General features: G+C 42.4%; 1 protein-coding gene across 3 annotated transcripts in view; it reads left to right on the top strand.

The window, feature by feature from the left end:
• Positions 1-27,703, top strand: part of ST8SIA5 (ST8 alpha-N-acetyl-neuraminide alpha-2,8-sialyltransferase 5) — a 71,665-nt gene that overhangs the window by 18,350 nt on the left and 25,612 nt on the right. Inside the window, exons 2-3 of one of the 3 annotated variants that reach the window (XM_030470056.1) lie at positions 6,982-7,691; positions 21,924-22,031. In XM_030470056.1, coding sequence (XP_030325916.1) covers positions 7,561-7,691; positions 21,924-22,031 — 239 coding nt within the window. In that variant the 5' untranslated portion in view covers positions 6,982-7,560. Of the gene's footprint in view, positions 1-6,253; positions 7,692-21,923; positions 22,032-27,703 lie in introns of those variants that run through there. The other 2 variants (XM_030470055.1, XM_030470057.1) reach the window with 2 other exon arrangements.

Raw genomic sequence — 27,703 nt, 5'->3', positions numbered from 1 at the left:
GTGATTTAAAGTGACTGAATTGCAGTTCCCACATATCTTCCTACCCACACTGCAAGAAAAAAGCCCCCCACACAAACTTCTTAGCTCCATAGGAGCTGCTGGGCACACCTGGAAGAAAATAAAAAAGCTGAGTGAAAGTGAAGTTTAATTAAAGGTGATGATGATGGGAATGTTCTGTAAAAACCCCCCTGCTCTGGCTAAATGCCATGTGTGCTTCCCTCTCCTCAGAGGAGAGCTCTCCTGGGGACGTCTCTCCTCAAAAGCATTTCCTTAATGTTTTCACGTAGAGTGCTGGGTCCTGTAGGCCAGATGCTGTTGCAACTCCATGTGTTGGAGATTAATAATAGGCTGTGGATAAATCACCACTCTGTCTTCCCATTTTAGGTTTTTAAATGAAAAATGCAATCAAGTGAGTATACACCCAGTTGCAGTGTCAAACAGTCCTGTTCCAGGAGTGGTCCCTGCTACCCTAATACTGATAAGCATGACCCAGGAATTCATGGCAGACCACAGATCTAGAAGAAGGTATTTAAAAGGGTCGCCAGTTTTATTAATAGCCATCTCTGTAACCACATGCAGGTCAGACCAGACACTGTGCAGAGCTTGAAAGCTGAGTCCACACTATCACAGGAGAGGCTGAAAGTTGTGCCTGGTTACAGTACTGTAGGGACAGAGATTTCTTTCTTTAGGGTTGGTTGTTCAGATTTCCAGTGAGTACTTCCAAGTGCCAGAAGAGTGAAATAAAATGTATTTCACGAAGAGTGGGGATTTTTGAAGAATGCAGAAACCAGCTGGATTATTATTATTATTTTTTTAATTTATAATTTTTGTCATGCACTGAGCTAAGCATGGACCACCATGGACTATATAAAAAATCATGATGTTTCTGAAAACATATTGGCTTTGCCTAGAAGAGTCACTCAGGTAAACAGGTAGTCTACCCAAGACAACACTTGTTGCCTACAGTACGCAGTTGGTAATGTTGCAGGAGGACATAATGAAGAATGATTTGAAAGGGGGATGTCTGGACTGCTTGAAAGTTGATGTGAATTAAAGCTGATGGTTAATTCGAGAGGAATATACTTCATTCCTTCAAATGCAAAATCGATGCAGAACTGTGGTAAAAAGGCAAAGGTAACTTTTCCTAAATAGTTTTCTCTAATAGGTCTCTTCTACATCTTGATTTTAAGCATAGTGTAAAATTTTTAAAGTACTTAATTAACTGATTATTCAGAGGAATATTTTTCTTCTTTATATTTACCCCATTCTGATTAGTACTACTCACTAACACAGCAAAACATATTCCTATATCAGATTTGTTGTCTCTGTGAATTAAATCTAACTTCATATACCATATTATAGTTTTTTTCAGTATCTCAGATTAAGTTTGGTTTGTTTTTTCCTTTTTTCTGTAAAAATGCATTGTTAAAATCGTGAAATAATTATTAACTGGCAGCATAAGATAATGTGTGATCCTTATTCTTATCATGAGAAATACTTGTTCATTGTGGTAATAATGTTAGAGAATTTTCAGCAAAAAGAAGTATCAAAGTTTTCAGCTGCCATTAAACTCCTGAAGTGAGTGCCACCGAGTCCAGCACTTTCCAGGCTTTCACTAGAAGGCTCTAAGTGTGGTTTTGATGAACTAGGTGGGAGTTACAAATTGTGTGGGACAGAAGCAGGATCACGTTCCTGTTATGAGAGCAAGTGTTGGCTGTGAAAACACTTTGATCCCTACATGGTTCTGCCAACATCTCAGTCCTGTTGATTTGGTGCTAAATCTGGGGCTTCCATGCAGTGCTCGGAAATCAAACTAATGCTTTTAGCAGATGACTCCTGTAAAAGCAATTTTGTCCTGTTTCTTTTTCCCTACAGAGAAACTGGGCTTCCATTGCTCTCATTTGGAGGTTGTTGTGAGCCTGTACAAGATCATAACAATCACATTAAACTTCCTATGTTTTCTAGGAATCTGGAAGCACCACTGGGAAAACAAGGCTGTCTCTATCATCAAGCCCAGCTTAGTTTTGCATTTTGCTGTATTTTTTAGCAAGCTCTGCCATCAGGAACTGTTAGAAGTAAATGTACAGCTCTCTAGCCATGGCAGTCTTTCATCAGAGATTCCTATCAGAGGAAGACCCCATTCCTTTTCCGGCAGAGGTGGTATCAGCAGTGTAAAAAGGAGATATGTTATGCACTGAGCCATTTCTTCCCCCATTGCCTATGTGATCCATAATTGGAAGGAGAATGGTCATTATTCAATAGACGATGTAATGTGTATCCAGTGTACAGACCATATGTTATCTTCAGGACACTTCCTCCAGTTCAGGCAACACCACAGATAGGAGACCTGGTGCCAAGTTAGCTGTTGTCATCTCCTCATGGCTTAGTCCAACTCAGAAGGAAATAAATGTTTACATCTAGCTGAATTCTTTTAGCTTCCTTCACTTTAAGACATATGGGTGTGTGGCAGTGAGGGGAGACTAGACATTGTGTTAAGCACTAGATTATGCTAATGAATTCATGTTTTATATCTGCAGAAGAATTAATATTGATAAGCATATGTTTATGAGTTTCATATTCAGCAGAACCTTTCAGGCACATACCTATGTGCCAGTGCTTTGCAAAATCAAGGATCTAGCAGTTGACACAAGCATCATAGAAACTGTAAATAGACTTGATTTGATTTTAATTTAGGGGAAAGAATGAGATGTAAAAAGTGTTCTACTAAAACCATTTACAGCCTGTAGTATTCTGTTATGCTGTGTGTGAAGTTCTGTAATTTGCATAACAGACATGAAGAGGAGTGGAGAGTGGCTGAGCAGGGAGAGAAAAAATCCTGAAGAGGAACGTGAAGCATATTTTGCTTTACTCTGAACCGGTACAATACTGTGAGTTTAAATTGTTCAGTGTTTTAAAAAAGCAACAGAGAGATCCTGCTATCCGAGACACTAAATGACCTTACTTTCAGATGGAGTTAGAGTGCATAATCAGTCAAACACTGATTCAAATGACAGGTTCAGTGAAAGGTACTTAAGGAAATTCCTAATCAGACCTGCCCATCAGAAATTAAGTTTCCTGTTTCATTTGCATTAAAACGTAAACTGTATCTTAGAATTAAGGGCTGCAATATTGTCCTTCCAGCAGAGATATGTGCTTGTTTCCTGCACAAGAGAAACAGAGTCTGACTCCTGACAGGTTTTGTCCCTTTGCTAATTCAGCTTTTCTTGTGCATCTTGGTGGTTAGCCAAGATTTCTTTCTTTTTGAGATTCAGTATTAAAAAAAAAATGAAAAATTAAATTCTGCTTCATTTTTATTTAAGAGCAAACACTGAACTCCCATTGGAGGCTATGACTGTCTGGAGCATGTTCATAGAATCATAGACAAACATGTTCATGTTTGTCTTAGAGGACTCAGAGTCTCACTGCTCAGCTGGAGGAGTTTTCTTGTGGTAGATTATCTCTGATGATATTTAGCAAGCAGCTCACATACAACAAATAAAGGCCAGCAGTGCGTAAGACTGACTGCTTCTGGCAGCTTCATATTACAATAGGCTGTGAGCAGTTCCATTTTGCCACTTTTACTTTAGCCTCTGCAGTCTACGCTCCAAGAAACAGTATAGGAATACCCTTTCTGAGCTTGTGCCTGTCATGCAGATTATCCATCTCTCTTTCAGCATCTCTTAAGAGATGTTCTGAGTGGCTGATACGAGTTAAGTGATACTTGATCCTCTGATGATGGAAAAGAGATCTTATTTACTGTGTTCTGGTGTGATGCTGACTGGAGTTTAGCGTGATGTGGCCTGCACTCCCTGTATGTTACCTGTGCCATTGTAGCTACATTTCCTGTTGCAGGGTCAATGCCTACGTGACAAGCAGTCAGTAGTGTACACAGCATCTGAGCCCCAGTCATGCCCAGCAAATCTGTTTGCCACACAACTTACTGTAATGTCCTTTTCCCCAAGCCCTTCTCAAACTCTGGAGAGGCTTTTTTGTTGCCCTTTTCTTAAGCGCAGGCTGTAAAATCTCTGCAGAGGCATGATGCTTTCCAGGTGGCCTGTGGTTGGTAAGTTAAACTATCAAATAGCCCCTGGGAATGAGTGCCGGCATTGCTCATTCAGCCCTTCTGCATGTACTGTGTGACTATTTTCACTCACAACAAATATTGCAGGCAACCTTGAGTGTCCTTTGAAAATCTGTTGATAGACATCCTCTTTCTTTATGCTTGCACAGAGCTGCTCTACTTCCAGCTCTGCAGTGTTTCTGTAGGACTGGGCTGAAGGCAGCAAACAGATTTGTTTTACATATGACATGAGGAACGGTGTCTGCGCAAGATCTGGCACAGAAAAACCTCTCCACTTATAATATATATCTTTGTGCTTTGCTTTTTGCTTTAGGCTTGCAGCTCTCCTACACATAGGCCTCTCAGGTGCTGTATCTTCAGCTACAGCAGAGAAGGATGGGAGAACACAGAAAATCAAAAACTGATGGAGAGTACATGCTTCTTCCAGGCTGTTTACTGCAGCTCAGGCTGACCATCACACCAGGAGGAAGAGCAGCTGCTAGGCTCATGAGTTTCGTGCACTACAGGACAGACAGCTCAAGAAAAAATGACTTTGTATGGAGGGGAATGGAGGAAGAAAGGCTGAATTTTCACCAAAACCTATGTGATACTAAAATCTACAAAACTGCATCACACCCTTAGAAGGTCATAAGAAGCCAAACTCTGCTCTCTAATACTTTGCTGTAATTGTAAAATAACTCCTGGAGCAACTGAGACAAATTTATTGGAGAGGATTTTTCAAAGCTATCAGTGAAAATCTAAGAAATCAAAGTACTAAGGACCTTTAAATTCATATCTGCCCTACTGGCCTCACATCTCAGTTTCTCCATACAAATCTGCCTGTGTAGCATCCTGTGGGGTCCCAGCCTGGGATTTCTGTTGGCCATACTGCTTTTTCTGTTACAGAGAAGGGTATGTGGTTAGATCCATTCAAATGGTATAGTTCTTATATAGAAGCAAGCTCATATTATATGGGCTTACATGAACTGATTGTTCAAAGAAACATATTTGGCCCTAGAGCTGATGGCTTTTACAGGAGGGAATCAAACTGCTACTGCTATTTAATTTGCAGTCCCCTGGTATATGTATTATTCTCAATACAGTACAAATGAGTGCATCCAACTCTATTATTTTTCTAACCAAAATGTTGTGTTTCTTTCCCTGGTTGAGGAAGATGCTGAACCACAGAATGGTCAGAGAGTGTTTCCAAGGAAGTTTCAGTATTCAGGGACTGTAGCGATAGGACAAGGGGTGATGGGTTTAAACTGAAACAGGGGAAGTTCAGATTAGATGTAAGGGAGAAGTTCTTCCCTGTGAGGGTGCTGAGGCGCTGGCACAGGGTGCCCAGAGAAGCTGTGGCTGCCCCATCCCTGGCAGTGTTCAAGGCCAGGTTGGACGGAGCCTTGGGTGACATGGTCTAGGGTGAGGTGTCCATGCCCATGCCCAGGGGTTAGAACTGGATGATATTAAGGTCCTTTCCAACCCAAACCATTTTATGACTCTATGATTCTGTCGTTCTAAGATTCTGTAATTCTTTCATTCTGTGATTCTATGTCCTTGCCCTCTTCTTCTACTTTTCCCTTTAGTCACTGTCAGGGACAAGGCACTGGGCTGGATAATCTTTGACCTGACCAGGGATAACCACTCTTTTTGTATGCACAGGTGATAATTGAAGCATTTAGCAGCGTTCTAAATGCATGTGTGGGACCTTTGAAAGGGACTGAAGAAAGATATATGAGAGGCTGGATACCTTCACCTTCCCTTAAAGTCAAGGGTGTCTAAAGGGCTGTTCTTCCCCGGGGGTTCCTGCCTGCAGGAGTTCAGAGTGACCATGTTCCTACCTTAAACACTTTTCTTACTTTTGCTGCCTAAAATTAGGTAAGGCAAAGCTTACTTTAGCCCTTACTTATCTTGCCTAAATGGGTGTAAGTCATGCCGAGGACTAGCCCTGGCTTCAGGAACTGTGATGAAAGGGTTGCACAGAGTTACCTTTGGCCCTCTTTGGGCGACATGGTCTAGGGTAAGGCATCCCTACCCATGGCAGGGCATTGGAACTGGATGATCTTAAGGTCCTTTCCAACCCAAACCATTCTATGATTCTGTGATTCTATGATTCTTCCCATGTAGCACCAATTACAGCAGAGACAAAGTCCAGAAGCTGGGCTGCTGGCATGCTGCAACATTTCGCGTATGCTGATTTAACTGTTGGAAAATTTATTCACACAAAAATCTTCCCATTCTCTTAGACAAAGGATTTCCCTCCCTCTCTCCTCTCCCTCCCCCCCCCATTTTGTTGTCAAAATCCTTTTCTCATCTGTTATTGGGGCAAAACAATCTCCTAGCCAGGATGTTTCATTCATGGATAAAGCTTTCATTGGAACTTGTTGTAAAGAAGCTAGGGGTTGGGGCCAGATTTTGCTCCCAGTGCAATCAGCAACAAAACTCCCATTGATTTCCCTGTGAGCTGAATCGAGCCTCTCCTCACAATGGGGAGATTTTTAGAGGAGTTACGGTGGCTGTGGACAAGGTCTTGTTGCTTTGCCCTTTCAAAAGAGGACTGTTTCTGATGGAGGAACAATCAGAATATTTGTCTCTTTAAATGAATGGTTCTCAGAGCCTGCACTGAGAGGCAGGCTCCCTCTCTGCGGCTGTGAGGCTACTCGGAGCCTCCAATAAATCAGCATGCAGGAACTGAGATCTCTGTCCTTGAAGAGATGCATAGTGACCTTGCTTATGCTTACTCTGGAGGAATAACCCGCGGAAACACAGGAGCCCAAATAGTGAACGGTGTAGGACTAAAGGCACTGCATTCTGCATGCAAATGCTACAGTACGGAGGGCACGGCACGGACAGCACGCTGCTGCACAAACTGCAGCTTTCCTGCTAGCCTGACCAGATTGCTGCTGTTGTTTCTTTTGCAGGGGGACTGAACAAAATCCTCATGATCGTTACATGCCTGTTCAATAATAGCACACCCCAGTCACGTCTCCTTGCGAGCACATTTCGTTGGAATCACTGAGCAGAAGCAAAGAAGAGCTGACGACTATGTGCTTCCAACGCAGGTTGCCGGAGCCCTGTGTTTGCCATTGGCTGCAGTTCTCTGGTTTATTTGCAGCTTCCCCCATCTGGAATTTGAAAATGGGATTGAAGTAGATAATTGCTAGCAGCGGGTTTTCAAGAGAGGCTTAGAGGGAACAGAATGCTTCTTGCACAGCACAGGCTGCCTGCGCTGAAAGAGCACTGAGAGACGATTTTAGATGTTACCCACATCTGAATCTCCTGGAAACTTTACCATGGAAGCAAGCCATTACGCACAGTCCTGAAGTTAAGATCCAAAAGGGGCAAGGAAGGAGTAGCAGGGCTAAACAATGGGACACCTTGTCCTTGTATTGCTCACAGAAAAGCCAGCAAGCATTCCCCTCCGCTTCCCAGCAAAAAGGGCATGAAGGTGATAATGAACTGAATTTTACCCAGTAGAGCTTCAGTGGCTTTTAAGAAGGATGGGATACTCTGACCCTTCGTCAAGCAGGGATTTGCTGGGAAACAGAACTTTGTTCTTCATATTCATCTGCGCCTTTGCCGTGGTCACCTTGCTGCAGCAGATCCTCTATGGGAGAAACTATCTCAAAAGGTAAGGGGGGGGATTTCAGGGAATAGGAAAAGTTGTCCGATCGGACTGAACTGAGATAGAGATCCAGCCACACCATTATAACAGTTCAAATCACTCCTGGGTGTTGTGCTGACAGTATCTTGTCACTCTGGGAAGGTGTAACCAGCATTCCTAGTGTCTATTAGATTATTAATGAAGGAGCGTTGGGGAGAATATAGTGATTTGTGTGTTTCTTAGATTGCGTATTAACCCTCAGCTGTTGTAAAAGTCTAGGTCTTACTTAACTTAAACTAGACTGACTTTCACCACCTGAGTGTTTGCCCCTTATCAGACCCTGGCATAGAGGCTTTTCACCCTGTAGAAGTTCAAGCTGAAATGGCTTGAGAGGTTAAGGTAGCATGCTCATTGCCTGAACTTTAATGTCTTTAGAAACAAACGTGGGTACGATTCCTAAAATCAAAGTGGCAATATTAATGTTCCAAGTAACAGTGGGAGCACTTTATTTTTCACTGCTGTGTTCTCATGAATTACTGCTGAGACTGCCTTGCTGTAAAGCACGTCAGTCTTTGATCTGCAAATGATGCTGCTTTTTTTACAGCAAACACCAGTGGGGATCTTCAAGTGTTTAACCTTGACCCATGCAGAGTTTATTTTAGTTAAATCTAGTTTGAGGTGTTACGGCTCGTATGGTTTTATAAAGGGGAATGTTTCCTCACGTGCTTTGAGGTAAGTGGGTTTCAGTAGTGTAGGCAGCTGCTGTGGAATTTTTTACTGGTTTTGAGCTGCTTTTTGCCAGGAGAGATCAATGGTTTGATTCTTGTTTGGTTTTCAACTCATGTACTTGTTTGCCTTGTGCCAAGAGCAGGCAAAATGCTGACAAATCAGCAAATGTTTCTCCCTGGGAGGGAACAGCAAGCATGATATTAATATGTATAGACAGGAGTGTTGTAGTTATCCACAGAACAATTTGTGTGCCTTGCATAGCAGTGAAGCCTTGGCTGGGGGACGCTTTTTTGGGCACCTTATTTCCAGAAAGATGTGACTCAGTTGGAAGGAGCAAGGATGAGCAGAGGTGTAGAAAACTTGTTTGTTTGGCTCAGAGAAAATTGAGGGGGGATACAATTGTCTTAAAATATCCAAACTATTTCTGTGAAGAGAAAGGTATTAAACCCATCTCTGTAAAAACTCACCACATGATAAGAAGCCATGGACTTAAGTTGCAGCAGGAAGGAATTTAACCATGAATGGAAACTTCTAAAGAAAATGGCTACCCAGGAGGTATAAAATCTTCATCTTTGGGGGCTTCAGGAACCTGTTAGGTAGGTAAGGATAGTACTGATGTTCCTGGGTGTTGAGAGGATGACTTTATGACCAGTTGCCTTATTTTCTCAGTTTTTTCCGTTTGTCCTGGAGGTCTTGCAGCCCTGCCAACACTTGCTTTTCTAAGTCAAAATGACTGCAGTAGGATTGGAGCAATGACAAATCCCAAGTATAAACTGAAATGAAAAATGGAAAAGGTAAAATAATGAGAAGATGCAACTAAAACTATTCCAGTGAGTGACCTCCATGGCCAGTCTCTGTCCTCAGGCACCCTGTGGCGAGTGTCTCATGCCCTGGGAGCCTCTCCTGTTGTCAGTGAGCTGCAAGGAATGAAGAAAGGGTGATGTCCAGTTCCCAGTCTGGTTCTGAGCACTCTGCCATCAATGGTGCTCAAGCAGGGAGATGCGCATACATTTTGTGACTTTGAATGGAAAACACTATTTATCTAATTTTTTTTTTTTTAATTCCAACTTATAATACTTTGTTTCCTTCCTTCTTCTTTTATCAGATGAAAGAGTTTCAAAGAGGTCCCCCCTGCCCCCTCCCAGCTCAGTGCAGGGAAAAAAGCACTTTGTCTCCTTTCTTCTTGGAAGTGGTAGTTCCCATCTTTCATGGAAATAAAAATGCAGGACGTGGCAGTCTTGTGTTGTCAGTTATTAATGATAGCAAGGTGATTTACACAGCAGCCTACATTGTTCCCATAATATTATCACTAAGGTACTTTTCCACTTTCTGTTCCCCTCTCTCAGTCTCATGCCCTGCAGTACATGGTAGTGACCATTCCCAGGCAGTTTGATTGCCAGTCTACTCCATGCAGGGGTAGCTGTAACCATTACTCTTTCCTTTCACAAACCTCCAGTGTTAAGTCCCATGTTAGAAGCTGATACTGTCTGTGATGTTCCTTGGACACATTACAGCTTGTACCTCCAGGGACCATGGCAGAGCTGGTGGTTTTGGAAAGCATCCTTGCAGAGGGGAAGTGGGATATTTATAGCTTTGGTGCCGCTGGCCAAGCTGGAGCTTGGGGGTGTTGCCTATACCTAAAGCCATTTACTCACTAGGGTTCAATGTGCTGCTGGTTTTATGATACCCTTTGCTTGCATCCCAACATCTACAACAATAAGAGGCCTCTGGGCCTCTTCCCAAGGCAGTGGGAAGAAATCCCCCAGTATATTTAGACAAACATGAAAATTGCCCAGCAGTACTGTTTCAGTAAATGTACAATGCTTTTAAGCCTAACACAAGGTTAGCTTGTTTCTCTGCAAGAACATAATGGAAATAGGTAAAGGCCAGCAAGGCAGGGGGAATCTGACCTAAATCAGGCAGCGGACAGTATAGACTAGGGACTGGTCCTAATAAGGTGTGTGGGCAAAGCCACCCTTTTCCGGGAGAAAGGTGGAAAAGTTAGCTGTATTTGGCTGTAAGCTGTGCCATGGCACTTGTCCTTACAAGCAGGGAACAGGCTGGTTTTATTGCCATAAAAACCCACCTGAAGCTCTCCATGGAGGGTGCCATGGAGGCTCGTGGTCCTGTGTTTGCCATGCTCCCAAATCTGGCTGTGGGGACGGCAGGACTGCAGGCAGGAGAGGGATCCTGCAAGACATAAACTCTGCTCAGTGAAAACTGATAAGGGGCCCAGCCTCTCCTCAAGTCTTCTCTTTCCCCTTAATGAGCTATTAATGAGCTCGTGGCATTGCTGGAAGAAGAGGAGAATGTAGGGATTGAATTTCTAGGTATTCGCATATTTTTCACCACCCGTATAAAGTTTGCCACTCCTTGCCCTGCTGTTTGGTACTATGCCGTTAGAAAGCAGAGTCTTTCCCATCTTTTCTTATCCCTCTTTCAGTTGTCTTCCAAGTGGGGTGGATGTGGGTGCTCCCAGTGAGGCCAGTGCCTCATCACTGTAGTACCAGATAAAATCCTAATGGGAGAGTTAAACTACAAACTGGAGAGTGACATCGGGAAGCTCTGGTCTCTGTAGCCCCTGATCCTGAGTAAAAAGGATGATGAAATGACATATAATTAAGGGACTTTAATACGGATCTCTGGGGTAATTATTTTTATTTTAGAATTAATGTGATGATTAAAAATCCGCTGCATTGATCTGCTAAAGTAGGTTAAATGCTGTGGACTTCTGCTTAAATCCAGAGCTGCCGCTTGCTTTTGTATTGACTCATCTTTCCAGTGCTCAGCTTTCAGCTGAATTTCCTTTTGAATCAGATGCTCAGCTGAGGGCTGGCCTTTTTTTGTGAGCTTTTGTTTGGCCAGCAGGGAATAATCCTGGATTACATCAGGAAAATGCCTCTACAGTAAAAAATGTTGAAAGGGTCCGTACTTCATCTCCCAACCTGTAGCATGGAAGAGATCAATAGGACAGTCCTTTGCCTGCTTTGGCAGGGGAAAAGTATACGAGCAATACTTTGTTATATACTGATATTCTATTGGCAGGGAATTCACTAAACACTGTTTTTTTAACAGCCTGACTTCTGCACGGGGTGAGAGTCAGCTGAAGAAGGGAATCTGCCTCTTTAAAACTTCTTTTTTTCTTTTTCCAGCCAAGTGAGGAGAACACATTTTCAAAGCTATTAAAGACTTTAAACAGAGATTACCCTGGGGTCTGTCAAAGGGGGCATGTACAATAACTCAAAGAATCACACAGCAAGAAACAGCAAACCTTCCCATGCAGGCAGCCTGCGTTATTTGAAAGCTTTACATCTTTTAAATGAGAATAAAATATCGCTCTTATGTGTGTGTACCCTATAATTAACATCAGCTGCTCATAACTTGAGCTTATACCACCATTTTGGTATTTCTGGAGCAGATTTTCTTCAACAGTTTTAAATCAGTCCTCAGACATCTTTACCCTTTTCTTTACCCATGCAAGAAAGATAGCTTTTCTTCCCCCCCCTCCCCCGCCCCGAGTAGGAAAGTAAGGAATAAACTCACAGAAGATAAACCTGGACTACAGCTTGAGAAATCATTTACTCTGTACCATGCTATAAGACAAGATCATATCTTATACCAGTGACAGCAGGACCTGCAGTGTGGGCACAGAGGCTGCATGTGGCCTGAGTTGTATTTTGTACTGAGCTGGGCTCTTGAGGAACTACAGCCCCATCCTGCCCCATACCTGGTGTGTGCGCCTCTGACCTGTTCATAACACCCTGTGAAGATGTTAGCCATGTCTTGGGACCATCTATTCCAGTATTAAAAGTCTATTTCCATTTTAGCATCTTTCCCAGGCAGCGTAAGCTGAAGGTCACGTTGTGAATCATTTCTCAACACACATCTCTGTGCCCCTTCCATGTCTAACCAGAGTGAAATATTATCCCAGCGAAATACCATCGTACCCATGAGTCATTTCCATGAATCCCTGATGGGGCTGCAGAGCAGGTCTTGGTTTTGGTTGTTTTTCTTCAGAGGAGAAGAGCACTGGAAACTTCAGGAGACAGTAAGTCCTTGAAGCTATATACACCAGTATGTGTATCTATTGGATATGGCTGTCACCATAAAGTGACTAGAGAAGCTGAGATTCCAGCCATACTTTACTTGCTACAGGGTATCCCCAAGAGCATTTCAAGGGGATGGGGCACAGGGTGCTGGCATCCCCATTGTGCCTAACTGACCTTGCCAAGACCAGGAACTAAATCAGCTTTCTGAGAGGTCTGAGGAGCACTGGAGCCTGTGCTGGGGGAGAGCTCAGGGGAGAGGCAGCAATGGGATGAAGGCAGCAGAATGAACAGGGAGCTGATAGATTAACTCAGCTGCCTGCAAAGTCATCCCCTCTGGTCATCCCATTCCCTTTCTCATTGCTGCTATTGATTGCTTTATGTAAAGCTCCTATCTCCTCACAGCAAAAGAGAGCTCACAAGTACGTGATCTCTGAATTAAAGCTCTGAAAGAATTGTAAACATTTACAAAAGATTGTTTACAAAAGATTGTAAACAATCACAACTCTATCACAGGCTGCAACAAAGACTTTCATAATGAAAAGTGTCCCAAAGCCAAAATCTTATCATCTGCTACTTGGAGTTTTTTCCTGATCCATAATATTAACATGCTTTAAAAAAAAAGCACCAAGTGGCTTAAGTTTTAGTACCAGGGCATGAGTGTAAGTTACTTCTACTCTTGTGTTCCCTGGCTCTGATGCAGAAAACAGGCAGGATTTGTGTGCCTGTTCCTTCTAGATTTGCTTTATTCTAGCATTGTTGTGTTGCACCTCTGCCGTTAAGATCATAAAATCACAGTAATGGTTTGGGTTGGAAGGGACCTTAAAGCTCATCCAGTTCCAACCATGGAAGCGTTCTCGTGTTCATGCCCCATCCCTGGCAGTGTTCAAGGCCAGGCTGGACACAGGGGCTTGGAGCAACCTGCTCTAGTGGAAGGTGTCCCTGCCCGTGGCAGGGGTTGGAGCTGGAGGAGCTTTAAGCTCCCTTCCAACCCAAACCAGTCTGGAATTATATGAGTCTTTACTGGACTGTAGGAGCTCTGCAAAAGCTTCTTGACCTGGAGTAGTAAATTACAGGTGTCCCATTTACTAGCCAAAATGTGGCTCACTGATTAATACAGAGACAATTAAATCCTAATTCTAATTCACATAATATCCTGTGGCAGCTTGCTTCAACTTTGTTGTGTGGGGATCTAGGCCTACTTCTGTCTATGCAAACAGCTCCTTCTTAATATTTGGCTGAACATCTAGGCCAACTCTGCTTTCTGCACTTGACCCAGATCTGTTGGCTCTGTGTGACAAGGTAATGGTTGAATTTTGCAAATGCGTTAGCATTCAACACCTGTGAATCAAAGCCTTGTCATCCAAAGTGGTTTAAACCCTGTGATATTTCCTTCAAAAACATCTCTCTTGCAACCTGCCATCATTTTTGGAAAATGAGCTGTTTCCCCTCTCTCTGTGTATGGGCAGGTACAAAGTTCAATCTCAGTTACGTGTGTAGAAAGCCAAATTCAGAACCCATTCTTCTTAGTTTGAGCTGTGTACCCCCAACCCCATGAGTGATCAGATCCTTGACCACTGACCTCCCTGGTCAGTGTTGCCGGCCTCCTGGTGATCAGGTCTTTTATTTTTGACCTGATTAGAGTTTCCTGATCTTTCACTTGATGGATTTATTTCGGACATAAACGCTGTGCAAAGCTTTTCATTTTCTTACTTTTTGCCCTGCCTCATTTTTACCCTTGATTGCTTTTTCATTTCATTTCTCGTTCTTTAATTCAAGTGTATTCATTGCTCAGCAGTCCATGCCTCCCTCAGGCAAACTGTGGACTTAACTTCTCATTTCTTTGAGGCATCCTTACTCTCCATTGCTTGCATCCATTTTGCTTTTTCATCAGGCCTGCAGATAGTCACTGTCCTGCCACGTCCTCTTTATTTAGCTACTTTTATGCTTTAGCTCTCATGATGAAAACCTCAAAAGCAGTCTCTGTCACTGGTAGTTTCATGGCATTCTCCATAAGAACAAACACAGCCAAAGCTAGGCTTTTCACTGTCCTAGCTGAAAATCTTGGGCAGTCAGCAGTTTGGAGATAGAAGGAGATTGACCCATTCACTTCTGTGCATGGAGAAAGGGAACATTGCCTACGCCTGTGGCTGATTCTGGGTACAGACACATTGGCCCTAAATGGCATTTTGTTCATCGTCTACAGCATGAGTTCTTAGTGCAAATGAGGCACTGTGGGTATGCTGAAGAATATACTGCAGCGTAGGGATATTTGACCTGATACTGGACATATCAGTTCTGGAAAAGTGAGATGCAAAGTGATTAGCTTGGTCAGATTGCTAATGCTATGGTGAGATTGCTTGTGGTACCCATGCTGCATCAGGTATCTTTGCGGTGAGCTGCCATCTCAAATGTCAGAATTTGCTGGTATCTATCTTAAAATATTTGGCTTGGTTGGCATTTTTTCTTGAAAAGAAAACTATCTGCCTCACTGCCAGCTCATTCTGTTGTGGCTATTGAGTTGCCCCTAATTATTACAAATAATATTTTAATCATGAATAATTATTCCATAAAATTGATACAGATCATCTATTACTCATTGGATGTTTATCTTCCAGCCACAGAGGAGAAAATTAAAGATTATATTGTTTTGAAAGGTATCCTTTGGTGTCCTGGATGTCCTTGACAACATTTTGTCCCGTTTTAAGCAGACCAGTTGAGTGTTGGCGTTGTGTCTGTTGTATCTTTCTTAGGAAGTGGTTTTATATCAGGTTTTTCAGATGCTGGATGTGAATATCTGATTCAAAATTTAACCCAAATGTGAAAAGTGCTACATGAAACAAAACCCTTTTCTGTATAATAGTGGTTAGAATCCAGAAGCTTCCCACCTATGTTTCCAAATCTGCTCTTTGTGCTAGTCAAAATATACTCCTCCACCACTTTAATACTATCATTTTCATGTAACACACAGAGCCAAGCTTGTCCCCAGTATAATACTGCCTGGCCAAATGTGTGGTGTAATCAGATGTGCCCATTTCCCACATCCTCTATCCATATTTTCCTTCTCATGGGACTCATATTATTGGATTTCTTCCTTTTCTGTGAATATACCATTCCTTCTCTGCCACATATTTTCATGAGACCCCCCCCTGCAGTCCTGGTCCAGCTCTGGGGCAACAGCACAAGAAAGACGTGGAGCTGTTGGAGTGAGGCCAGAGGAGGCCCCGGAGATGCTGTGAGGGCTGGAGCAGCTCTGCTCTGGAGCCAGGCTGAGAGAGCTGGGCTGGGGCAGCCTGGAGAAGAGAAGGCTCCTGAAGGGGAGACCTCAGAGCAGCTCCAGTGCCTAAAGGGGCTCCAGGAAACCTGGAGAGGGGCTTTGGACAAGTGCCTCTAGGGACAGGACGAGGGGAACGGCTTTAACCTGCCAGAGGGGAGATTGAGATGAGCAGAAGTTCTTCCCTGTGAGTGTGCTGAGGCGCTGGCACAGGTTGCCCAGAGAAGCTGTGGCTGCCCCATCCCTGGCAGTGTTCAAGGCCAGGTTGGACACAGGGGCTTGGAGCAACCTGCTCTAGTGGAAGGTGTCCCTGCCCGTGGCAGGGGGTTGGAACTGGATGAGCTTTAAGGTCCCTTCCAACACAAACCATTCTATGATTCTAAGATGATTGTTATCTCTGTTGGCCACTATGCTTGTCTTCACTTGTGCACGGTAGCCTGTCACATTGGAGACTCCTGATATTCCCCTTTCTTACCCAACCTCCTCTTATTCTCTGATCCATTTTAGTGAGTGTTTTCAATTATGCTCATCTGCAGGTCAGTCATGCATACCACCGTTTTCATTTCATTTTCCACACACCCTGTGGACATGGTGAGTCATAGTTTCCTTATTTCGCAGAAAGAAGGAACTGGATCTTCAGCAAGATTAACCACCTGACTTTCTAATACCTAGCTGTTAACAGGCTAGAGGCATTGCTTTCCATTTTCGAAGAGAGTAGTATGATCATTTAACACTGAAGTCTTCAGTTTCTCCTCTCAAGGGCATGAGAATTATGAAACGGGGAAACTGAGATACAGTGAAAGGAAGTGATTTTTCCACTGACTGTAGAGAGCCTATTCATGACCTGGACTGTCTGTGTTTCCTGTGTTTGGGTGGTATGTAACAGTGTAGTACAACACCATGACCAGGCCTATAGAAATGTGATTATTACATTATTGATGATATATACAGAATTAATATGTATACTATTAGCTTTTAACTTAAGTTAAAACTCCTTAAGTTTAACTCCTTAAGTTTAACTCCTTAAGGAGTCACAAACGCTGGGCTTGCTGTCACCTCCTAATGGCTGTTTTGGTAGGAAGACTGCACATAAAGAAGGAATATGAGAATTGTGAGAAATAAAGAGTAGGACAAGTGAAGGCAAATAAGAGATGGAGCTCAGAAAGAAAATTAAGTAATTTGCCTTTCTCTTGGGGACATTTATATCTTCCTTTCACTCTTCCAGAGAAGGAGTCTGTAAGACTCCTCTGCTTCCCCTTGCTTGACCATCTGTGGGAGTCCAGCAAGCTGAGTCAGATTTTGGCTTAACTTCACTGATATAAAATGACATTACTTTCTGTCTAGTTTTGCTTGCTTTTGGTTTTAGTATTCCTCTGGCAGATGCAGGATGGGGGTAGTGGTAGCTGTCACCTTCAAAGATGAGTGGAAATAGCTTGCTGGCTGGGATTAAATGAGATCAGCTGGTGGTTTCTGGGGAATGTGTTGGCACTGGAGTGGTGGGGGTACTTTTCCATGCCTTCTCCTTGCACCACCCGTGTGATGTTCTTGTTGCCACTGAGTCCTTGTTTACCCACAGATGTTGATCACTTCATTACTCACCTACGTGCGCCATACTGCTCTTATACCTTCCAAGCACGTGGGTCTCTCTTGAATAAATTCTGCTGCATACTCATGGCCTGCTCTCTGGTTAAAGCCCAGACAGGACTGCCAGCTGAGCTTAAAGTCTTTTGGGTCTTCCCCCTGTATTAGCTGTAGAATAGCTCCCTTTTAAAAGCCTTGCCTTCTTGTCTGAGCTGAATTGTCACCTTGCCGTCATGCTTCAGAAGGGCAATGAGACATCCCTAAGGCGGGATCTCAGTGGGGTGGCAGCGTGGATATGAAGCTTCGTGTTGCAATCTATCCACTTGTTCATTCTTGCCTTACAGTTCAAAAGCCTCATAATTGCTTGACATCCTCTGCTATTAAAACTTCCGCTTGTGCAGGAGTTGTCTCTTGTTTGGATTACAGCAACAGGCTTTTTGCTTTGCTTCCTGCTGCTTCTTGACAGCTGGTCTTTACAAGCCCTTCAGAATTACTGCTGTTTTGTTAATTTTCTGGGTTTTTTTCACCCCCTCCTGCTATTCTTACGTTGTGCCAGTGTTTATTTGACCACATACTGATTCAACATTTACCATTCCCAATTACGATCAAAATATTGCTTTGACATTTACCTGAAACTCAAGGTCTTTATTGCTAAGACATCCCACTTCACAGAGTTTCTGTAACGCGAGGCACAACATTGCTCATACTCTTACTTGTTAGGGGTAAGTCCTGTGCTTAGTGATGCCCATAAACCTTCATGAGAAATTGCTTACAGTGACTGGGCAGAACATAGCATCTCTGCACTAAGAGTGTTTCTGGTTATTGCATATTTTATAAAGTCTTTCCATGTCATCATCAGCATCACACATTGGGGAAATGTACTAATTTTAGAAGGAAATAGCATTAGGGAAAATTGAGCAAATGGCGAAGTTCCACCATTGGTAATCATTGGTAATGATCCCGTGTTTAAAATTAGCTTTTTTGTTTTTTAACCTCTTTGACATGAACTGTTTAAATTACATAGGAGACCTCTATGTCTAAGTAATTTCCTCTGCTTTCCTTCTCTTCTTTTGTTTGTTCTGCTGCTTTTTCTCTTCCTTTTCTGTTTCCATCCTGCATGTGCTTTCCTAATGCAATTCTGATTCACAGTTTTAACTCACCTCTTCTTTGTTTACCTATTTAAATGTAGTTACTGCTGAGAGTGAATTTAACTGCAGTAATATACCAAAGAAATATACTGATGGAGCAGTTCAAGTCTCTTTCCTATTTTCTCAGGCTGTTGCAAATTTGGCCAGACAGCTTTTATGAATGTTTACGACTGACAACTGAGAGGATTAGAAAACTTTATACTTTTAAAATTGAAATATCTCAACTCAAGGCTGATTGAAATCAACGGTAAAACTCTCAGTAATCTTGTTAGAAACAGAATTAACTCAGGTCAGTGCTTTTTAAATGTCTCATCCTTGATTTCTACTCAGTCTGAATACTACAAACCATTATTCATGGAAGTTGTTCTTGCTAGGGAGAAGAGGTTTATTGTTCCACCATGCAAGAAAAAGCAGAGCAGCAACTTGGTCTCAGCCTCAGTCCTATAAGCTGTGTAATGCTTCTTTGGTAGTGTTTTGTGTGTATTCAAGTCTATGTGTTCTTAACCTCTGGAGTATCTGGAGTTGGAAGAAGAGCACCCTGTGGTCCTGTTTCCCTGTCGCATTCAGGGTCAAACACTTGGCTTACTCCTGACCCTAAGCTCAGCTCGGCACTTTCTACTTTGTCCTTAGCATGTGAAAGTGTCATACCTTGACCCTTGCTTGCCCTTGGTAGATATTTTCGTACCTCAACTACATCCCCCATTCCGCCATTTCAAAGCTAAGTATTTTAAGCTGTTCATTGTAAGACATACCTACCATTCCTCAGTGTTAGTCTTCCTGATCTCCTCTTGGATCTTACCCAAAATGTGTGTGTCCTCCTTTAAACTTGGTTCCTCAGCTGCAGTACACCCTGTTCCCAAAAAAGGCTTGATGAAAGGAAGGCATTAAAGAGTGGTTTTATCATCTCTTTTGCTTTATGGACAGATTCACCCCCTCCTCCTTGGAGCATTTACTTAGCTTTACCTCCAGCTGTTACATGTGGAGATGTACAAAGGGAAGGACTTTACTGCATGTTTTAATTCTTCATTTCATCTGCCTGGATGTTGGCTATGCTTTAGGAAAGTTCACCTCTGAAGGATACACTGACACCAGCTATTTATCTAGATTAATGCCATTTCATTTTGCAAGAAATATCTAAGCCCAAAATATCTAATTTAAACCCAATTAAAAAGTGCAATTCCAACTTGTTTTTCCAACACTTCTACCCTTTCTCCCCATGTATCATTCAGTGCTGCCTTAGCAATTAAAACATGTTTTTAAAGCCATATATTTAGATGCCTTTTAGAGACACATGCACATTCAAAAGAAACATGTTTCCACACCAGTTCCAGTGTGGGAAAAAAATGTGTTAGACTGTGGTACATGAGAGATAATCACAAGTGTTTATTTCAACAAGCCTAAAAGTGAAGGTGCCTTAGTAAAAGTGAGAATTTTCTCATGTTTTCTTCACACCAATATTCTACTCAAAAGTTGTACCTTGGGCAGCCTCAGCTGATTAAAAACTGTAAGAACAACATACAAAGTGTGGGACTCCTGACAAGCCATAGCACTACACTACCCTATAGCCATTATACCATAACCTCTACACCATTTGATGTGATTCTCCAAATTGATCACCAAAGTAGCCTTCTCCAAGATAAATCTAAGATGTAAGTATGCAATATCATCTCATTTTTCTTATGGGGATCTCTTTGGCTTGTTTTGATTTTCTTGGAAAACAGGAGAATTGCATTCATGTATTTAACTAAGAAGTAATGCTTCTGTTTTGCTCATGGGTCTCCCATGAGCAAAAATTTGGCTTCTGTAATTTGAAATATTCCCTTTTTTACATTTAAAAGCAAAATTTGATCACAGAAGAACATGCAAGAAATGAAAATGCATTTGGAAGAGTCAGAGGAAGCTTTTTCAAGATTTTCATAGTGCTGCTCTCCTAGCTTTTTTTGTGGCAGGCAGCTTGAGAAGGGAATGTACAGTTTAGAATGGCTTTAACCTGCCAGAGGGGAGACTGAGATGAGCTCTGAGGCAGAAGCTCTTCCCTGTGAGGGTGCTGAGGCGCTGGCACAGACTTTTCCCAGAGAAGCTGTGGCTGCCCCATCCCTGGCAGTGTTCAAGGCCAGGTTGGACACAGGGGCTTGGAGCAACCTGCTCTAGTGGAAGGTGTCCCTGCCCGTGGCAGGGTCTTGGAACTGGATGAGCTTTAAGGTCCCTTCAACCCAAACCAGTCTTAAAAATCACAGAATTTTTGAGAACCAATTCAACTAGCTCATGTGGAAAGCTCATCTGCACTGCAGATACTTAGACAAGGTTGTCTTAAACTAGCTATGACAACCAGAAGTTACATGCATACATTTCCACAATACAGAACAAATAAACTCCTACTATATGTTTTTGGAGCTGTTTAGAGCTACTCCACTTTTCTGCTGAGGGGAGCCAGGAGTCCTTATTTTCACACCTCATGTTGTTCCTTCTTAATTTCCTGTGTTTATAACTGCTGCCAATTGGCCTGGAGGATGGATGTGGTCTGAGAGATTCTCTAGTCCTTGTAATAAGCCTGCTGACCGTGAAAACTAGTGGGGTCCTAGTGAATGCCCTTTCATGTGGGCAAAGCAGGCTGGCAGATTGCTTCCTGGCTGTCCCTGCACAGCCCAACCGGGAAGTTAACTTTCAGTATTGGCAGCACCAAATGTTCACAACTCAGCTGCCAGGCTTCTGAAATCATGAAATTGGGTTAAAGAGGAGAAGATTAAAAATAACAATCTGCAAGATTCTTTTTTGTTGACTTCTGAGCTAAGGGAAGGATTTGACTTGTGTTGTCAAATGTTTCTTCAGACTCAGCTTTTTAAATTCATATGAGATTTCTTTCCAACTCTAGGTGTAGTTTTCAGATGACTATAGGCATCATAGGTCTTGGAATGAATTTGTGAAAGTGTGGAAAACAGGGAGATGTAATGACTGTGATATGCATTGGCTTAAAAATGTCATCTTCCCAAACAGGGAAGAGAAGCAATACAGTGTGACTTAGAGAAGACATCAAATGACAAATCCTATGCTAGAATGGCCAACAAGTCAAAGGAAGGGCCCAGTGCCCACCACATTTAACAACTACTGTGGTTGTAGAATTGAAGTTTGGAAGGTTTAGTTCTTTGGCCCTGCAGTTTTCCATGTCTCCAGCGTTTTGCACCTTGCTCCACTCCATGCGTATGTATGTTGTTTATGAGCGCAGATGATCATTACTGGCCTTCCAATTTGGCTGGGGATTATGGTATTGTTTTCAGCCAATGACTCGTAAAGTCTATGGGAGGTGAAAATTGATTCTTTCCACCTGTGAGATGATGTCTTTTGGTTCTTGATGTCTGTATTGTTTTTGATGAATGTGTCATGGTCACATTTCTGTGTTAAGAAAAAGGACGTTGAGAACTCATGCTGATAGACTTAACTTAATGAATGATATCAAATATCAACTGCCTCGTTTTCTTGCTAGAGGACTGCAGTTTAGCTGGCAGAATGGAGAGGAATTGGCAAATTGGACCGGCACCTTTAATTTCACGGATGACGGAGCAGTGAAGAGTGGCAGTGACACAGGCACCAGGTACCAACACCCGAGGGAATGACTACAGAGACCTCTCTCTCTCTCTTTGTATAAAGCATGATGTGAGCACAGGCTGTATGAAAAATGAGATTTGCAACCTTCTTTGGCTGCTTGGTACTGCTCCCCATGGCACAGAAGATGCCAGGGATACACACGTGCTGGGCTGTTTAACCCCTTCAAGGATTTGGGGCCATTTTGTAATATGCCATATTCATCTGTGCAGTACGCAGGATGGGGTCTTCTGTGTCCTGGTCTCTCCTGTTTCCATTCTCCCACCAATGCTATGTGTCAATATGTGACAGTGGGGGAGTGTGGGACTTGGATGGAGAATGTCCCAACGTGACACTGATGCACACAGAGCACAGTGGCCCAAGGCTTCCTTTATAAAATAATGTGTATTCTAAATACCCATAGTTTAACTTGAAATCTTTCCAGGGCCTAGTAGACAAAAATGTTCTATATAGATAAGACTGGAGTATTATTTACACTACTTTTAAAATCTGAGAGGCGCTAATGTGCTATTGAACTTTTTGTACTGATTTGTAGTAGGATCCTTTTAACTGGCATGTATTGGAAGGGTCATGAAGAACCATGTGCATAGTGAGGAAACTGGCTGCAGTTGTGCCTCAAGAGCTTCATAGCTATGACAGGCCATCTGCATAAATCCAGGTACAGGCATAGGGCGAATATTTGGGCTATCTTACTGGAACCTCAGTTGTAGAAGTTAAAAGTCCTGAGTCATGTATAGTATCAAGTTCAGTAAGTAGGAGGGATATCTTAGAAAGACTGTGAGTGAAAGAACAAATGAAATTAATTAAAAGAGGTTCACAGTTAATACCTGTATATAAATAAAACTCTCCCTGGTTAAATGACGTATTTTGTTTAAAATATCATCATTGTGGTAACTGTACACTGCAGCTGTGGAGCTGATGATAGCATTTCAAAGGCAAGCAGAAGTGCAGAGCCTGGCCTGCCAAAACCCATCCAGTCTCACTGAACCACAGCAATGCTGCAATTCCTGTTGCTGTAATGTGATCCTGTATGAACACTACTCGCTGGTTTAACTAGGTTAACTAAGGTTCTTTAGAAAATGAGCCAACTTAGGATGCAATTTTTCACTCAGAGGAAGGGAAAAATGGTTAATTATATGTATGTATGTTTCTATCTATCTATCTATCTATCTGTCTGTCTGTCTGTCTCTACTTTTGTTGCCTTTGTGTAGTCTGTAGTCTGTAAAGTCTTCAGTTTAGGTGCTTGGCATATAAAAGAAGTGAATGTAGCATAAAGACATGAGAAAATTAATAAATGTAGATTTTCCCCTCTATATACCCTTGTCAGAGACAATGAAGCATCACCGCTTGCAGGATAGGGAAGCAATACTCTTTACTGCAAAATACATACTATGTGCAAGGCACTGAATGACAGTACTATTCTCAATATTTTTAGCCTCTTGAAAGACAAAGAGGTTCAGATGCAAGTGTTCTTTTATACAAACAGGCTCAAGCTGCACAAGTTAGGCAAAAATTTCAAAGGTTATAACATCAATAAAAGATGCCAGTTTCAAAGTCTGTGTCACGTTAATGACTGTGGATCTGAAAGAGGGGGATTTTGAGTAGGGATGTGTCTAGCTGCAGCGTATATTGCACATAAGTGTGTTGTAGATATTATTTATCCATTTGTCTACTGTCTGAAAGCTGAGAATATAGTAAAATAAAAGAGAACGGTATAAATGTGGAGGTGAGAGTGAGTAACTGCAGAGCTGTGTCATAAATTGTTTACTATTTACCTTTAATCACCTTTCTTACTGTGTTATCACTAGACATCCCCTGAGAGTCTTAATCTGACACCCCACTTCAGGCTGTTGAAATGAATTGAAAAACAAGCCTTCCTCTAATGAATAATTCTTTCCACCAAATGGAAAGCTTGCAGACTGCATTTTACCAACCTGATTTTAGTTGTATATATTTATAGGTCTCCAGAGAGATGTCTAAAGTGCACAAAACTATTCATACGTATGTGGTATCAACCCATGTATATTCTGTAGCTACTCATTGTGTTTTAATTATGTAACTTAATACATGCTGTAGAGACACTGACAACTCATTCTGTAGGAGTGATTTGTTGGATAAAAATGAAGGACTTCGAAAGCAAAGGTGCACTGAGAGAATAAGTGCATTAGAATTGCAAGATAGCCAGACTTCACGAGAGTAGTGGCCATATCAAAACCAATGAACAGTGACGATTAAACGTTGCATGAAAATTGTAAGTAGGACAGATAGATACAAAAAGAATGTCATGTTATTGATCTCAGTAGAAGCTAATTCAGACCTTAACTAATGTACAAAGTTAAAGTGTGGCTTGCAGTTGGGATGATTTTTACTGCGCAGGGGAGTTCATTACACAGCTTCAGAAAATGAGACCTACTCTGACTGCAGGTAACATAACCAGTGTAACCAAGCTAACCAAGGCTTTTCATCCCAGTGCATAAGATTGCATAGAACCAGTCCATGGAGATAAAAACTAATATAAAATCATAGAATCACAGACTGGTTTGGGTTGGACTTTAAAGCTCATCCAGCTCTAAACCCCTGCCATGGGCAGGGACACCTTCCACTAGAGCAGGTTGCTCCAAGCCCCTGTGTCCAACCTGGCCTTGAACACTGCCAGGGATGGGGCAGCCACAGCTTCTCTGGGAAAAGTCTGTGCCAGCGCCTCAGCACCCTCACAGGGAAGAACTTCTTCCTGATATCATAAGCTCGGCTCAGGATATGGTGCAACTGAAAGTGTGAATCATGCTTGTGGCATCTAATATTGCTGTGGGTAGATGCTCAACAGAAATCTGTATTTGCTGGGGCTTCTGGGCACCCAAAGCTTCATTTTGATGCATATTGTATTGCTGCAGGTCTTCTAGTTTGCAAAGAAGTTGTGAATACTTGCAGGGAATAAAAGAGAAGCACTCAACTCCCCTAAGCCATCCACAGGGATGTGTGTTTTCACCCAAAGGAGGCCTAGATGGGCTGCAGGCTCTTTGAAACACCCACTCAGATACAGTGTCAACCAGTTGCCAAATACTGGCTTAATTTTGGTTCTTATGTATCAGCCGTTGCTTGAGCCATTGCTCAAGCAAAAATACCTTTTGCTTTTTATCCTGCACTAAGTATTATTAATCTTACAGGATCCTTGTGAGGAATCAGGTAAAGTGTTCTATCTATCTGATGCTGGTTATAAGACATAATGTATGCAACTGCTTCCTAGAGCCCAGATTCCTCTGTTTTCTTTTTAATGTTTTACAACTGGGATTTTGAGTCTTCATGCTTAAAGCATTTTTTGTTGCCAAGAAGCTGACTTAATGATATGATGATCTTTCTGGTATATTGGTTGGGTTATGATGTTCTCTGCCATCAGTCCATCTGAGCTGAAGATTTCAATGTAAGACTTAGGTGGTGACACCACAGAAGCCTTTGACAGGAGAGAGAAGACGTGAGCTTTATGCTTTTGGGCCTGTCAATTTGTGCACTGAATTCTTCAGTATGACAAACCTGGAGCTTTGTTCCCAGTGGCTACAAAATAGAAGTGTAATCAATTGGATTCATCAAAATCACATTTTTCAGACATGAATGTAAGGCCTTGGGCCATCAGACCTCATTGGCCAGTACAGTAGCTGAGAATGTACCCTGCTGCTGCTTGTCAGCAACCAGTGTTGCTTTGATATGGCTACTGTGAAAATAAAGGAACACCGAAGTGTCCCTAAAACTAGAATTCGGTATCCTCGCCAATAAATCATTCTAGGTAACACGTTGTACAGTGGGAAAGCCTCTAAACAAAGATGCATGGCAGTCTGCAGGAGAGATGACTCAGGAAGCACAGGGGGTAGTGGTGTTGATTCGGAAATATGGTCTGCAAGGTGGGCATATCACAGGTGGGTGAACAACCTGCAGAGGTACCCTGGACTTTGCTATGTCATTTAGGGCTGTTTCTGCTTTAGCTCTTGCTGTTACACCTACAGCTGTTGCAGCAGAGCTGTATTAGGTAGTATATCCGACAAGTTGTAGAGAGAATAAGTGGACAGGTGAGAAGGGAACAACATTAGCCTTAGCTAATTAGCAGGAGTGGTTGTTTGCTCAATTCATGCTGCTAATGTGGTATTGGTCAGCAGAGCCAAGCAATCCCAAATGGGAAAGAGAAGGCTCTGAGGACACCTAATAGCAGCTTCCAGTACCTGAAGAGGGCCCACAAGGGGAGAGGGACTTTTTACAAGGGCCTGTAGGGACAGGACAAGGGGGAATGCCTTTAGCTTGGCAGAGGGGAGATTGAGATGAGCTTTTAGGCAGAAGCTCTTCCCTGTGAGGGTGCTGAGGCGCTGGCACAGGGTGTCCAGAGGAGCTGTGGCTGCCCCATCCCTGGCAGTGTTCAAGGCCAGGTTGGACACAGGGGCTTGGAGCAACCTGCTCTAGTGGAAGGTGTCCCTGCCCGCGGCAGGGGGCTGGGACTGGATGAGCTTTAAGGTGCCTTCCAACCCAAACCAGTCTGGGATTCTGCAGATCGAGATCAGAATGGCAGTGCCAGTTTGCCAGGAGCTTTCACAGTCATTATGAAAAACATATCCTCAGGGTATCGCAGCTACTGTCTTAACTGTACAGACGTGTAAACTGTGTGTGAAGTCACAGGACCAGATCAAAGAGGGAATCCAGAAACAGAGCACCTCTGACATGTGACGGATGCATGCACTTTTCTAATGTTACTTGTGAGGTACATAGAGCTATCAATGAACTGCTTTTAAAGGACAGAAATATAAAAGCCACTCCTCTTCTCTGGAAGATCGCATGAATTTAGGTCTGGTTTATGGAAACACTTTTGTTTGGTTTTTTTTTTTTTAAGTAAAAATCTTTAATGTGGAAGATAAGCAGGCTGTCTTGAGAAGCTGACTTTGTCTTGGTGGATGGACATTTCTGATGCTGCCTATTATGAAAATCCAGAAAGACTTGTCACACTGTAAAGAGACAAATCTAGCCAAGCATTTAAAAATATCTTAGGTGGATAATCAGGAGCTTCATGTGTTAATAGCTTTTAACCTCAGTTACTTGAATCTCCTGGGAAGCATGAGCTCCTGTAGAAGAATTCCAGCTCCTGATTTATTTTTTTTTATTACTCTGGTTCTTCTCAAAAGAAAACTAGCCTTGCATTGAAGATGTCATTTCTATCTTTAGCTTCCAGCCATTGGATGCTATTTTTCCTTGCTATACTGTATTAAAAAGCTTCCTGCCACTAGTAATTGCTTCCTGGTGCAGTGTTGCCCTACTCAGTCACCATATGTTTAGATTAAGCTTCATACGCCTCTCATACTTTTTAGAACCCAACTAATTTCTGCAGGTCCTTTTGTAACTCCCACCAAACATCTCAAACCCTCAGAGATGAAATATCAGAACTGGATGCAGTAATTCAGAAGAGCTATTAGCACATAATGCATACAAAGATGTATGACCATTTTCTCTTGCTTATATTTTTATTTTTTTACATGTCAGTTTATAGTGACACATTTTATTCCCAACTACAACCATATACTGAAAGTTCATGATCAGTTAGACATCTACTACATCTAGTAGTATTAGAGATGAAGATGGTAAAAGGTTTAAACCACTTAATGCCAGTGACATTGGCATCAACGGCTGGTC

Source organism: Strigops habroptila, chromosome Z (genome assembly GCF_004027225.2).
Source record: "Strigops habroptila isolate Jane chromosome Z, bStrHab1.2.pri, whole genome shotgun sequence".
NCBI lineage: Eukaryota > Metazoa > Chordata > Aves > Psittaciformes > Psittacidae > Strigops > Strigops habroptila.
Note: the sequence above shows the minus strand (reverse complement) of the source record. Positions and strands in the feature narration are given on the sequence as shown.